This window comes from Meles meles, chromosome 6 (assembly GCF_922984935.1).
Source record: "Meles meles chromosome 6, mMelMel3.1 paternal haplotype, whole genome shotgun sequence".
NCBI classification, from domain to species: Eukaryota; Metazoa; Chordata; class Mammalia; order Carnivora; family Mustelidae; genus Meles; species Meles meles.
In genome coordinates this window covers 63,722,211-63,736,200 of record NC_060071.1, presented here as the reverse complement: position 1 = coordinate 63,736,200, position 13,990 = coordinate 63,722,211, and the positions used below count along the sequence as shown (strand labels likewise).

General features: G+C 43.5%; 1 protein-coding gene across 5 annotated transcripts in view; it reads right to left on the bottom strand.

Moving 5' to 3' along the window:
• Positions 1-13,990, bottom strand: part of EIF2AK4 (eukaryotic translation initiation factor 2 alpha kinase 4) — a 113,927-nt gene that overhangs the window by 37,220 nt on the left and 62,717 nt on the right. For all 5 annotated transcript variants that reach the window (XR_006818627.1, XR_006818626.1, XM_046007530.1 and 2 more), the window contains 6 exons: positions 11,578-11,682; positions 9,671-9,725; positions 8,567-8,646; positions 5,407-5,508; positions 3,920-3,973; positions 120-356 (listed from right to left, as the gene is read on the bottom strand). Coding sequence is in view for 3 of the 5 variants with exons in the window: in XM_046007530.1 (XP_045863486.1) it covers positions 120-356; positions 3,920-3,973; positions 5,407-5,508; positions 8,567-8,646; positions 9,671-9,725; positions 11,578-11,682 (633 nt within the window). In the remaining 2 variants the exon portion in view is untranslated. The remainder of the gene's footprint in view (positions 1-119; positions 357-3,919; positions 3,974-5,406; positions 5,509-8,566; positions 8,647-9,670; positions 9,726-11,577; positions 11,683-13,990) is intronic.

Below are 13,990 nucleotides of genomic sequence, written 5' to 3'. Positions count from 1 at the left end.
ATATCTGAGAGCCGTATGTTGGAGGCATTAAAGAACTCCATGACAACTAAGGAAGGAACTGACTTGACCCTTCTGTGAACAGAGCTGCGCCCTCTCCTGGCAGGGCAGCGTAAGCCCACCTTTGGCATGTTGCTGTCATAGGTGTAGTCGATGGCTGGGGAGATGCGCTGGGAGAAGATGTGGGCCATCATGGTGCGGTAGGCCTTCCCATCCACGTTGGCCAGGGTGTGGTGCAGAACTTCATGCAGCTCCGACTCCTCCATCTGGGGTGGGGGCAGCAGCTCGCTCTTGAGCAGTTCTGTGGCTGTGGGCCGCTTGGCGGGATCGTGGTTCAATAGCCAGGAGATGACCGATTTCTGGAATGAAAGCCAGGCACACTGGTAACCCAACATGACAGATGACGCTCTGGAATTCCGAGAAACTGGTGGCTGGCTCCAGCCAAAGAGACACACTTCTTGCACTAAGTTGGTACATTTTAATTAGTACTTCTGAAATCTCTGCATCGGTCATTTCCCCCTCCCCATATTTCACTATGGCCACACAGTTGTGCAACACTGTAATAGGAGTGTTCTTAAAAGGCAGAGAGGCTGGGGCGCCAGGGTGGCTCAGTCAGTTGAGCGTCTGACTCCTGATCAAGTCATGATCTCGGAGTCCTGGGATCGAGCCTCCTGTCAGGCTCCATGCTCAGTGGAGAGAGTCGTCTCTCTCCCTGTATTCCTCCTCCCCCGCCTCATGAGCTCTCTCTCTCTCAAATCAATAAATATATGACAGCTGCCTTTTTATATCTTACTGTTATAAACAACTAAAAAAACCCTCAACTCAATAGCTACATATAGGCAGAATTTGGCCATATAAACACACAAAATACTGTTTCATAAAAGGTGCAGGAACATAAAACAATTATCTCTAGATGCCTAATTTTAGTAGAAATCATAATGCATAGTAGCCGCTGGCATCTTGTTTTAATTTTTTCTTCTCCATTATGCTATTTGTATTAATACCACTCCCTGGAAGTGTCTTGATTTATGTTCCTCATTTACCATGGCCTCACAGCCCCTAACCTTGAAAGGTCTCTTCGTGTGTCCTTAACTCTCTTGTTTACAGTAAGGACTTACAAAGAGAGGAATACTTGGGATCAGAAACATCTCAACTTTTAGACGAATCTTATTAAGTATTTTCTAATTATGTATTTTTAATACATGTTCTCCTAGTGGGCCTCCCAACGCCTACCTCTGTCTTCGGCTAAAATGAACACACATGCAAAGAAAGGAACTGGCAAGATACAACTTTTGTGAAAAGCTGTATTAAATTAAAACTAGTAAAAATGATACCCTATTCGGCAATGAAGACCCTGTTCCACTACTCCATTTCTGTTGCAGGGCAGCAATTGTGTTATATTCGGCACAGAGCACCTTCTACTCTGCCTCCTTGCAGATAAAAAGCAACGACTGTGATGTGGTGGGTAGCAGGGGTTCTGGTCCAGGGACCAAGTTGTTCCAGCCCGAACACATCGAGTGCACATCTGTGAGAGGCCAGCATCATCCAGAGAAATGGTTTATACAGTTGCTCTTGCGTCTGTAGTTTAATAAAACAGACCCCACAGCTGCCAACACGTGGGAATGCTGAGGAAGGCCGCCCTTGTCATGGGGTGAGGCTCTGAAAGGAACACTTATTTGTGACATTCGAAAACACAGGAAATGACTCCATTCAAATCAGCGATAACAGCTAACTAAAGCAGAAACATAACACAGTGTATTGTCCAGTGGTCCTTCGCTAATAGGACAGACAAGGCAAAACGGGTCCCTCTCACCATAAATAAACGTCGTGTTAAATACTACCAAATCACAGGATGCCCGTGCTGACATAAATAAAGGGCACTTAATCCTTTTATTTGACAGGCGATGAAAGTTAAAGTCTTGATAAGTTAAGTGACTCGTCCAACCAGAAACATCACCCATAAACAAGAAATCACAAACTAGTATCATGCTCTAGCTAGGTTTCTGTCCTCAACATTAATGATTTAAGTAAGGGAGTATGCCTTGATTATAATTCAGAAAAGTCAGTTTCTCAACACCCAAAGAACAAAGACTCCAATCAAGAAATGGGCAGAAGACATGAACAGGCATTTCTGCAAAGAGACATCCAGATGCCCAAGAGACACATAAGAAAGTATTCAACATTACTCGGCATCAGGGAAATACAAATCAAAACCACAGTGAGATACCACCTCACACCGGTCAGAATGGCTAAAATTAACCAGTCAGGAAACGAAAGGTGTTGGCGAGGATGCAGAGAAAGGGGAACCCTCCTATACTGCTGGTGGGAATGCAAGCTGGTGCAGCCACTCTGGAAAACAGCATGGAGGTTCCTTAAGATGTTAAGAATAAAGCTACCCTACAACCCAGCAACTGTACTACGTATTTACCCCAAGATACAAATGTAGTGATCCGAAGGGGCATGTGCCCCTCGAATGTTTTTGGCAGCAATGTCCACAATTGCCAAACTATGGAAAGAACCTAGATGTCCATCAACATATGAATGGATAAAGAAGATGTGGTATATGTATACAACAGAATATTATGTAGCCATCCAAAACCCCCCAGAAATCTTGCCATTTGCAATGAAGTGGATGGAACTAGAGTCTATTATGCTAAGCAAAATAAGTTAATCAGAGAAAAGACAATTATCGTATGATCTCACTGATAGGATGAATCTGAGAAACAAGACAGAGGATCATAAGGGAAGGGAGGGAAAAATGAAACAAGATGAAACCAGAGAGGGAGACAAATAAGAGACTCTTAATCTCAGGAAACAAACTGAGGATGGCTGGCAGGTGGGGGGTTAAGGGACAGGGTGGCTGAGTGATGGTCCTGGGGAGGGTATGTGCTATGGTGAGTGCTGTGAATTATTTAAGACTGATGAATCACAGACCTGTACACCTGAAACAAATTAATACATTATATGTTAATTAAAAAAATACATTTGTCCGTATACAAAAAAAAAAAAAAAAAAAAAGGAAAGAAAGAAAAGTCAGTTTCAGGAATAAACTTCCATATGACCAGAGCATCAACCACAGAAGGCTTCACCATGACAAACCGCCAAGCATGAAGAAGCAACACACACCAGAGGCACAAGTCACAAATTCACTGATCATTGTTCATTCCAATCAGCTGGGTGCCACCGACCCCATGACATGAGTTACAGATACGCACACTCAGATATTTCTAGTACGGAGAAGAAAGTGTTTTACTTTAAAATACTGTTACACCAGGGGCACCTGGGTGGCTTAGTGGGTTAAGCCTCTGCCTTCAGCTCAGGTCATGATCCCAGCGTCCTGGGATCGAGTCTTGCATCGGGCTCTCTGCTCGGAGGGGAGCCTGCTTCCCCCTCTCTCTCTGCCTGCCTCACTGCCTGCTTGTGATCTCTGTCTGTCAAATAAATAAAATCCTTAAAAGAAACTACTGTTAACATCAGACTGTGTAGTCTTCCCCTTTACAATCTGAGCTACTTTAACTACAAAATGGAACAAAATTATAATTTTAAACTGGATTTTTCTTTTCTTAAAAAGTCCCAAGCTTTTTCTTTCTTTTCTTAAAAAGTTCCAAGGTTTCTCTAAAATAATGAAATCTAAAAGCATTCTCTCTTTTTTTTCCAGTAGATAAGCCAAGGTTCCAAGCATAATGAACCACGCAGAAGAACCCTGGAGTTTGCTAATTTTCTGTGCTAGTCCCTGGCATTTTTTTTGGTGTGTTTCAAGTCTAATAACATTTTAAGCATTTCATCTTTTGATATTTTTTCCCAAACTGTTCCCAGGGCACAAGACAATGAGTGGCAGAAGATGACTAATTGAAAAAGAAGAAAAACAGTAATTAAAATCCAAGAGTGAAGACACTGTAATGAAAGCATCGGAGAAAATTACCTGCTTTGTATGCTCTCCATCATCGAAGTCTTCTGGAAACTTAGGCGAAGTGGGCTAAAAGAATATAATATTCAAATCAGCACGTGCTTGGCAGACTGCCACAGTGAAAGCATTTATTTCCCAGAGGTAAGAAAATCAAGGATAGAAATGAAAACAAGTTAAGACTCAGAGTGATACCTTCTTGAAACCCAAACACCCATTGTTCCAAGTACATACATGTTATTTTCATACAAGCTTGACCCAAATGACAGCCTAGGAGACAGAAAGCATCTCAGCTGAGGACAAAGTATTTTAAGATCCAATGGTTTCAGAGGAAGACAAAGTAGCTTTAGTAAACACACAGAGGAAAAGAGGCCAAAAAAACCCCACCAAAGCACCAACAAAGAGCAAAAGAAAAACATTAATACTGAAACCTCTACCTGCTGAAAAGCTCTTCCCTTCCTGGTCAATAAGATCTCAATCAGAACATTAACCTGCCAGTTTGGTTTTTTGTTTTGTTTGTTTGTTGTTACAGTTTAGATACTCGAAATGAGGGAACAAACATGAATTTTAGACTAAAGAAAGGTACTTCATCCAGGATATAATCTTGTAAGAGCATTCCAAGCCAAGGCAAGGACATGGTAATCGCTTCATTTACCTCCAAACTTTGTGAACACCACAGTCCATGCTGTATTGGGTATAAAAGAATTCAACAGTTTTCAAAAATATCTAGAGGAGTGTCTTCAGTGACGGTGTAGAGGACTGTGGCTCAGGAAAATGGAAGGCTCTTCACATCTCTTGCTCGTGCATCACAAATCTCCATCACCCTCACCCAAACCTTCTTCTCCACTTTCATCCTAGTGTCCTTTCCAGTGGGCATCCCTGGCCTCATGCACTTTTAGTTTGGGCAGTAACTGAGGCAAGGATTCATCCCAAGAGCATAGAGGGAGATTTCGCTGGGGAAAAAAAAAAGTCAAGGGGCTGTTATCTTCCTCAGAAGCTTTTTAACTTCTGGCCATGGGGGTACTGTTAAGGCATACCACTCTGTCAACTCAGCTGGAACCTTTAATCTCTAGAACTAAATATCCATTATCCTTATAACCTATTCCCCCCGTTGCAATTACAATGACATCTGCAAAGTTTTTGGGTCGCTCCTTCGTTTTAAAACCAAAGTGGGGTGGCACACTGGGTGGCACAGGTCAGTGTCCGGCTCTTGACTTCGGCTCAGGTTGTGATCTCAGGGTCATGAGATCGAACCCCATGTTGGGCTCTGCACCGCACATGGAGAGTCTCTCTCTCTCTCTTTCCCTTTGCCCGTCCCTGCGCTTGCTCAGGCAGGTACTCCTCTAAAATGAATAAATAAAATCTTACCAAAAAAAAACCCAGATAATAGTAAGACTGATTCTTTCATATTACAGATACCAGAAAAATACCCTGCATTAAATGCTGGTGTCCACGCGAAGATTTTGGTTGCTCGAAACTGAGGCGTTAAAATATCTAATACGTACATCTCTGAGTTGGTTGAGGACAAAGATCCTTTCTGAGGCCGTGACCATGGGGTGATAGGACATCTCAAAGAAGATAATTCCCAGGCTGAAGAGATCCACTTTCTAGGGAGTAGAAGAAACTGTATTTAGACAGCCTTGAGTATGTCATTTATCAGGAATTATAGGACGAGCACTATTAGCTGGGGAAAAAAGTCTGCCTAAGGGAAAAATAGGCCATACTAGGAAAAAACTTGATTTCTTCTTTAAAAAAAAAAATAGATCTAGAGTACTGACGAAATATTTGGTATGATGTCTCAACACTCTCCTTGAAAACTCATTGTCACTGGTTTAGCTATATACAGACATAGAAAATCACTGGCCAAACACTGAGTAATCACTGAAGAGCAAGGACAACCACAATCTGCCAAAGGAATCTGCTTTGCTTTGCACCTTTACAAACCATCTCAATAGTGGAACCAAAATCTCAATAGTGCAGACCAAAATCTGCAGTTGACAGCAGAGGTCAGCTACTGACTGCAAAGCCCTATCGATCAAGACAGAAAAATGGCACCACAGAAAGATGACGTGACTAATCCTAACAGAATATGGAAATGCAACTAAAAAAGAAGAGGGGCGAGTCAGCGCAGAGGGTCAGGCGGGGAGCTGCCGATGGGAGGACCATCTGCAGAAGGCAGCGTGCCTGAGGCAGCCGGCACGGTCCTCCCAAGGGGCAGGCTGTTCACAGCAAACTGTTCACAGGCACACACGCCACATTCAGGGGCGACTCTGGCATGAATCTGGACTCAAGGATTAGGAGGACAAACTAATTATCACCAAGTGACCTCCCAAGTTTTAAATGCTGTAGCATTTCCGACACATTGGTTGTAGAAAACATGGAACATCCAATGTGAGTGCTGTGAAGTGTGTAAACCTGGCGATTCACAGACCTGTACCCCTGGGGATAAAAATACATTATATGTTTATAAAAAAATAAAAAAAATTTAATTAAAAAAATAAAAGAAAACGTGGAACATCCAGAAAAGCACCAAAAAAACCAGCACTCACTCATCATCCCACTGCTCAAGTATATTTCCAACTGATGTCAGAGAGCTGCCCTCTTTGCGTTTTTTAAAAATACACACACTAGGGGTGCCTGGGTGGCTCAGTGGGTTAAGACTCTGCCTTCGGCTCAGGTCATGATCTCAGGGTCCTGGGATCGAGCCCCGCATCAGGCTTCCAGCTCGGCAGGGAGCCTGCTTCTCCCCTCTCTCTTTCTCTGCCTGCCTCTCTACCTACTTATAATCTGTCAAATAAGTAAATAAAATCTTTTTAAAAAAATACACATATAGTTCTATAAAATAGAGTTCTATATATAGAACAATATAGTTCTATAAAACTATATATATATAACATATATATGTATATATAACTATATATATAACAATATAGTTCTATAAAACTAGAACCATACATTTTGTAACTTTTATTCCCTTAAGAGAGCACGAATATTTTCCAGCTAGTGTATCATTTTTCCAAACCAGGCTTCTAAAACATGATTTTAATGACATATTGTATTCAATTACACGGAAGTCCCGTAATTTATTTAACCATTCATTTTTAAACACCAGTATTTTTCACTGTTCTAAATAATGCTGTGATGATCCCCTTTTATACCCATCTTTTTGGATGTTGTTGTTTCCTCTGGGTAGATTTCAAAAAGGGTAACTGCTGGGCCAAAGGGTGGAAAGAGCCTCTTGCATTTCATTACATGTGGCAAACTGAACTCCGCAGAGGCCGCACTAAGGGAGGCCGCGCCCTGCCCCCGCGCCACGCCCACCGTCCCGCCGGGAATTTGGCTATCTGTATAAAATTCCATGTCACTGCCCGGTGCTCCCTGTCAGAACGGAAACCCAGGCTTGGGGTTCACTGTAAGTCTGAAAATATGCTCTGATGTGAACTGCCTGCCCAATATATTTTTGAAATTTTGATCTACACTCTTACCCTAAGGGATCCCACCCAGCTGCATGGCTTTAAATCCCACCTGTGTGAGGATGACTCTCAAATTTATACCTGATTCCAACCTTTCCACTGAACTCAAGTCCCGAGTCTTCAATAACCTACTGAACATCTCTAAGTAGATCTCTCATCAGGCATTTCCAAATTAACATGACCCCCAAAGAGAATTTTGCTGCTGTCCCCTCCTGTCTCCCCCTATCTTGGACAACTAGCCCGCCCCCAGCTGCTCCAGCAGAAACCTGGGCACTGTCCTTTCACCCGTCCTTTTCCCCACCCAACCTCCCCTCCACCATGTGTCTTATTTGAGCACACTTCTTCCTACGGCTACCGCCACCACTCCGGTTCCAGCTAGCAGCCGCCCAACGTGACTTCCGCAAAGCCTCCAGCAGCAGCTGGAGTGAACTCTCTTGCTCAAGACCCTGCAGTGGCTCCCTGTGCACACCCCCTTTTTCAAGGCTAAGCTGGCCCTACATCATCTGACCTTGGTCTTCCTTTCCAGCTTCATGCCTTTCTCCCCCAGAGCTCACCAGGCTGTAGCTGCATGGATGTTCTTTTTGTCTCCAATGGGCCAAGCCAGTGCTGGCTCAGTTTTCCCCTTATGCATGCTATTTCTTTTGCTTACCCTTTTTTCCTCTCAGCTCTTTTCCTTGTTTCCTCTCAGCTCCCAACTTCACATGGCTTGTCCCTTCTCTATCCTTAAAGCCATCCTCTTGGGGAAGCCTTCTCTGGTCAGTTTATCTGGACATGATGCCCCCCTACTGCTCTCTGGAGTCCATTTCTTTTCTTAACCATTTGTGATTATTTTATGTTTTCACTTGTTTATTGTCTGTTTCATCCACCAAAGGCTAAGTTCCCCCAGGGCTGGAATAAAACACCTGTCTTATCAGCCAACTGTCCTGTTCTCCGTATTTCTGGAGCCCAGCTTAGGACAAGGTTAGTGCAAATCCTCTGTGGATGGACCGACTGTAAGGTCTTTAGCAGCAACAGTGCCAGCTTCAGGGGAGTCATCAACTCGATATACGCGTGGATATGTCGAATGAATGAATGAATGAATGTTCCCATTTCAGCGGCAATTAACACCAAACGCTATGATCTCGATCACGATGTTCTTCCTAGTATCTCACTCTTGAGACCTCCCCTTCTCCCCAGAAAGCTTCCCCTTTACCTGGTTGTACGTGGGTCTACTGCTTCCTTGGATCTCTGGGCTTACATATAAAGCAGTACCAACCATCCCAGTCAGATGACCTGCATGGAAGAAGACAAAGTGAAACTTTTCTTTTCTTTTTTTTTTTTAAGATTTTATTTATTTATTTGACAGAGAGAGATCACAAGTAGGCAGAGAGGCAGGCAGAGTGAGAGAGGAGGAAGCAGGCTCCCTGCCGAGCAGAGAGCCTGATGCGGGACTCGATCCCAGGACCTTGAGATCACGACCTGAGCCGAAGGCAGAGGCTTAACCCATTGAGCCACCCAAGCGCCCCAAAGTGAAACTTTTCTAGTAAGAGGATTGAAGAGGTAAGGCAAAGTTTTATTTAAAAGAAAAAGGAGGGGAAGGAGCTTCTTAGGAGTGAGGCATGATCTGTTAACTCTTCACTGCCTTCAGAGGAAGGGGAAGTAATCACTCCACCGAGGGGTTAACCCGAACTCACGTTGGCCACAGACTCTGTTCCACATGGGAGGTCTCTGCTCTTGCAGAGGGATAGTGCAGAGAGAAGACCCCAGACATCCCAGGTCATGAGGTAACCACGCATTAGCGTGTGGGGTCAAAGTGTAACCGTCTACCCCTGACAGCCAATTATCTAACTAAAGCTCGAATTTCTTGAAGTTTCCAGGAACAGTTAAGAAAATGAAGAGGGGAAAAAAACTGAAGCATGCTCACGGTTTTGTTAATTTAATGGGTAATTGTAATTTGCTTTAGAATAAAATCTTTACGGATGAAAAATGGGTTTCAAATTAAGAAACCCTGTACTGTATGGCATATTAATAATTTTCTAAGAGAGCAGATCTTATGGTGAGTGTTCTTACCACAAAATTTAATAATAATAATTAGGAAGGCAGGAGGAAACCTGGAGGTATGGATATGTTTATAACACAGATTGAGATGGATGGGTCCATGGGTATACGTGTATCTCCAAGCTCCTCAGGGGTATACATTATATTTGCACAGCTTCTTATATGTAAAAAAGAGAGAGAGAGAGAGAAAATCAGAGAAGAAAACCCCTGTGGTCTGCTTTTTAATCCACTAATTAAACATACAGTCTTCTGGATTTACCTGAGGGGTCTGATTTAATCGAGTGATCTGCTGCATCATCTTGCTTGCCATCAGCCTAAAAAATACAAGCCAGTCAAATATCACTTTTAAAATGTATTGTTATTCCACAGAAATGGCCTCTCCATTTCTAAATCAAGACTGACAGAAAACTCACCCACAGACAACAGAATTAACTACAATAATGCTTTTTCTGTGCTCTAAATAGTGTCTGTTTGGTTAGCCTGCTCAAGTGGGACTCCCTGGAAACCCCCTGAGACCAAGAAGGAGAAGAAGGGCACATCACTGAGGAACTCCTCCTTCAGGGCAGAAAGCCCTGAAAGAGAAACCCATGTATTTTCACGTTTGCAAATGCCAAAGCAGAAATCCATTGACTAGGAAGGTTCAGAGCATATTAACAACCACTACAAACTCACTCTCTAACTTCCCCGCTGCTGTTCCCTCATGTGGGGCCATGTTTACTCCTCTTTCCTAGAGGCTGGTCACCACAGCTTCTCCACTGTCACCACCAGCCCCTCTCAGGTAGCCTTGCCTTTCTCAGCTGTATCCGTGCTGGCACCATTTCCCAGACCACCCTGAGTCACCACTCCACAGGGTCCTGTCACGGGCACCATCACACATATCAGCATCTCTCACGTTCTCAGTGGCAGGCACTGTTCCGGGGGCTTGCCCTGTCCTCTCGTTTATCTACCCAACAACTCTCGGAAGTAGGTTCTAGCATTAAGCACGCTGTACAGTTGAGGTACTGAGAGTTTAACTAACCTGCGCCAGGTCACACTGCCATACAGGGGCAGGGAAAGGACTGTGTATAGCCCTGGTCGGGGGCCTCCGCAGCTGTGCCTCTACTCATTACATTAGAGCCTCTGATGTTAGGTTAAATTCTTCCGTTTGGGGATCAAGACCCCACCATCAGGCCCTTCCTTGATTGGTCTCAGCGCTCTTCAAAATGCCCTGCTGTTCTGCTCAGGACCACACTCTCATTGTCCCCCTTCTGTTTCCTCCCTCTCCACTCCTAACCTCACCTTCTAGTTTTGTCCCTATGGTTGTTCAATGACTGATCTAAATCTCTGACCACCCTTGGAATTAATAGCATGTACTAGAGATTTTGTGCCTATTAACTCCATCTTATGAAAAGACTCTTCCTCGGGCACTTAAGGCCGGCCACCTACAAGACCCCCCCAACTTTCCAGCATTGTCACCGCTCCCTTAATGCTTCACAGTTTTAACCAACCAGACAACATGCTGGCCTCCCAACAGTCATGTCTGTTCACCCCAGGGCCTTTGCTTGTGCTATTCCTTCTCTCTCGGATCTCTTGCCCTGGTCTGCCTTCAATCTCAGCCTGCTGGATTCTCACCCGTCCTTTAAGGCCCATCTGAAATGCTTGTTTCTTTATACCGCCTTTCTGGATCCTCATAACCACATGTCAAGTTTCTCTTGCCTTTTGCTCTTATATCACTATTTCTCTTACTTCACATTATTTTAACGTTGAATGTTGAACAACTATTCTATAATGATGTCTAAGACTGGATCTTCAGTTGTTCCATGGTATTTTGAGCTCTATTTCCTTAAATTAACGAAAAGCCCCTCAAGGGTAAAGCATCAAGCCCAGTGCCTGGCAATGGCAGGCCAAATGACCAAATTATTTCAAAAAAGTATTATATGCCTTTGACCTCAGTATCCAGAAACTGGTAATTTTATGTCTCTCAAGTGGAACATCCTCACTACAGTCTATTTTTCCTTTCTAAGCCTAAGGGATCATATGTGGCTTATCCCTTCAGACTTGCAGAATTTCCTGGGGATTACAGAGCAGAGTTCAATCAACTCATAACCATGAAAGTATTGCAAGGCAGAATAATCAAGGCACACAGGTTCATTTTTGTAGGCATAGTCCAATCTGAAAAATACTCACAGTGAAAGCCAGATGGTCTGTTGCTAAACCAAAATCACCTATTTTCACATGGTCATCGGAATCTAAAAAAATGTTGACAGGCTTCAAATCCCGGTGAATCATTCCCTGACGGAAGAGAAAAAAAGAACTGTTTCCCAAGCATAGTTTATAGTTTACTTGTTTCCTAATCTCAAAGGCCAACCTAATGCCGAGATGCAGAGGAGATCCTCTCCCTCAGACTGGTCCAGGCTGTTCTGGCCTCTGCACTGTCTCTTGACCGTCCTGCCAATGACCTTACCAACATTTCCCAGTCTACCTGCCGGTGGTCCTGGAGGAGGTCAAACCCAAATTGTTCCCTGGGGGCATCCAAGGGCTCCCTCCACTGGGTTCCCAATCTCTCTGTGGAATCACAGAACACTGCTGTATCAACCCTCAGCTGTATCCATGCCGGAAAGACACACACCATTTTCCTTCCTTCTTCCTTTCTTCTCTTCATACTCTTTCCCCTGCCTTGAAAATTCTTGTTTTCTCCTCTCATCTGAATTGTGCCAACAGTTCCAAGTGCCAACTTCCCTACAATGCCTTTCACAGCCATTCTAATTCAATCTGCATCCCCAGCACACACCTAAGTGCTCAATGATTAACTGTTACATGAACTTGGCTTTCTCCCCTTCCTGATGGCAGCCTCATGATGCTTACTGTTTCAGGCATTATAATATAGGAAATGATTTAAAAAATAATAAAAACACCTTATTGTATGATCTCTTTACTGTTATATGAAGATGAATTTGGGCTCCTTCAAAAAAAGAACAAGTCCCTCTCAAGTATGGGGTCTGCTATATGCTTGTGACTATCTGTATTTCTAGACGTGGCAGAGCATAAGATACCCAGCAGATCATTAGCAGAAGCTAAGCAAATGAGATATAGAGAAGAGTGCATGTGGGGCACAGTTCTAGGACCCTGGAAGATATCAAAGTAAAAGAGTTCTAACAGCTGTCATTAAAATTCATTTTTATTTCCAACCCTGCAAACCTTACTCCACCAACTCATTTATAAACTAAACATATGTAAATTGCAGTCCTGGCTTTTCAGTATAAATATATGACAGCCTATACATTTTAAGGTTAAAGAAAATTATGCAAAGGAAAAAAACATATTTACACTGCCCAATGCGTTAGATAATCCCATTTTTAAAATGTAAGCAGTGTTTCAGTGGTTTGAGCTGCTGCCTTCGGCTCAGGTCATGATCTCGGGGTCCTGGGATCGAGTCCCACATCGGGCTCTCTGCTTGGCAGGGAGCCTGCTTCCCTCTCACTCTCTCTGCCTGCCTCTCTGCCTGTGATCTCTCTCTGTCATAAATAAAAAAATAAAAAATAAAAATCTTTAAAAATGTAAGCAGTGTTTCATCCTGGGCTAAGTCCATTAGAATTTACATTGTCATGACAATGTCTAGCTTTATAAAATGACATTTTATACTATGTGGTGGGCTGTGTCTCCAGTCTCATCTCTACCCTTGCTAGATGAGTTTTGGATTTCGCCATGGTCCTAGGAAGGACAGCACTAGGCCAAGTAGAAGCAAATCACTGGGCCTGGATTCATCACACTCACTTTATTCTAAGTAACTGAAATAATCACCCTTGCTTTTCGTGTATGTTGAAACATTTCTGCTTAACCTAGAGGTTGGAGAACTCTTTTTCTAAAGGGCCACATAAATATCTTACACGTTACAGGCCTCACAGTCTCTGTCACAACTATTTAGCCCCATAGCTGCAACACAAACACAGCCATAGGCAATATGTAAACAAACGAGCATGGCCCTGTTTGAGTAAAACTTTATTTTGGACATTAAAACTTGAATTTCGGGGATGGCTGGGTGTCTCAGTTGGTTAGGCCGCTGCCTTCGGCTCAGGTCATGATCCTGGGGTCCTGGGATCGAGTCCCGCATCGGGCTCCTTGCTCAGCGGGGAGCCTGCTTCCTCCTCTCTCTCTGCCTGCTTGTGTGTACGCTCCCTCTCTGACAAATAAATAAAATCTTTAAAAAAAAAAAACAAAACACTTGAATTTCACAGAATTTTCATGTGTCATGGAATATTCTTCTGATTTTTTTTTTTTTTTACAATCCTTTACACATGTAAAAGCTGGGCACCTTGGTGGCTCAATTAGTTAAGTATTTAACTCTTGAGCTCAGCTCAGGTCTTGATCTCAGGATTGTGAATTCAAGCCCTGCACTGGGCTCCATGCTAGGTGTGGAGTCTACTTAAAAAAAGGAAAAAAAAAAAAAAAGGAAAAAAAAATGTAGGGGCGCCTGGGTGGCTCAGTGGTTAAGTGTCTGCCTTCAGCTCAGATCATGATCCTGGGGTCCTGAGATGGAATTCCACTCCCTGCTTGGTGGGAAGCCTGATTCTCCCTCTCCTTCTGCCTCTTCTCCTCCCTG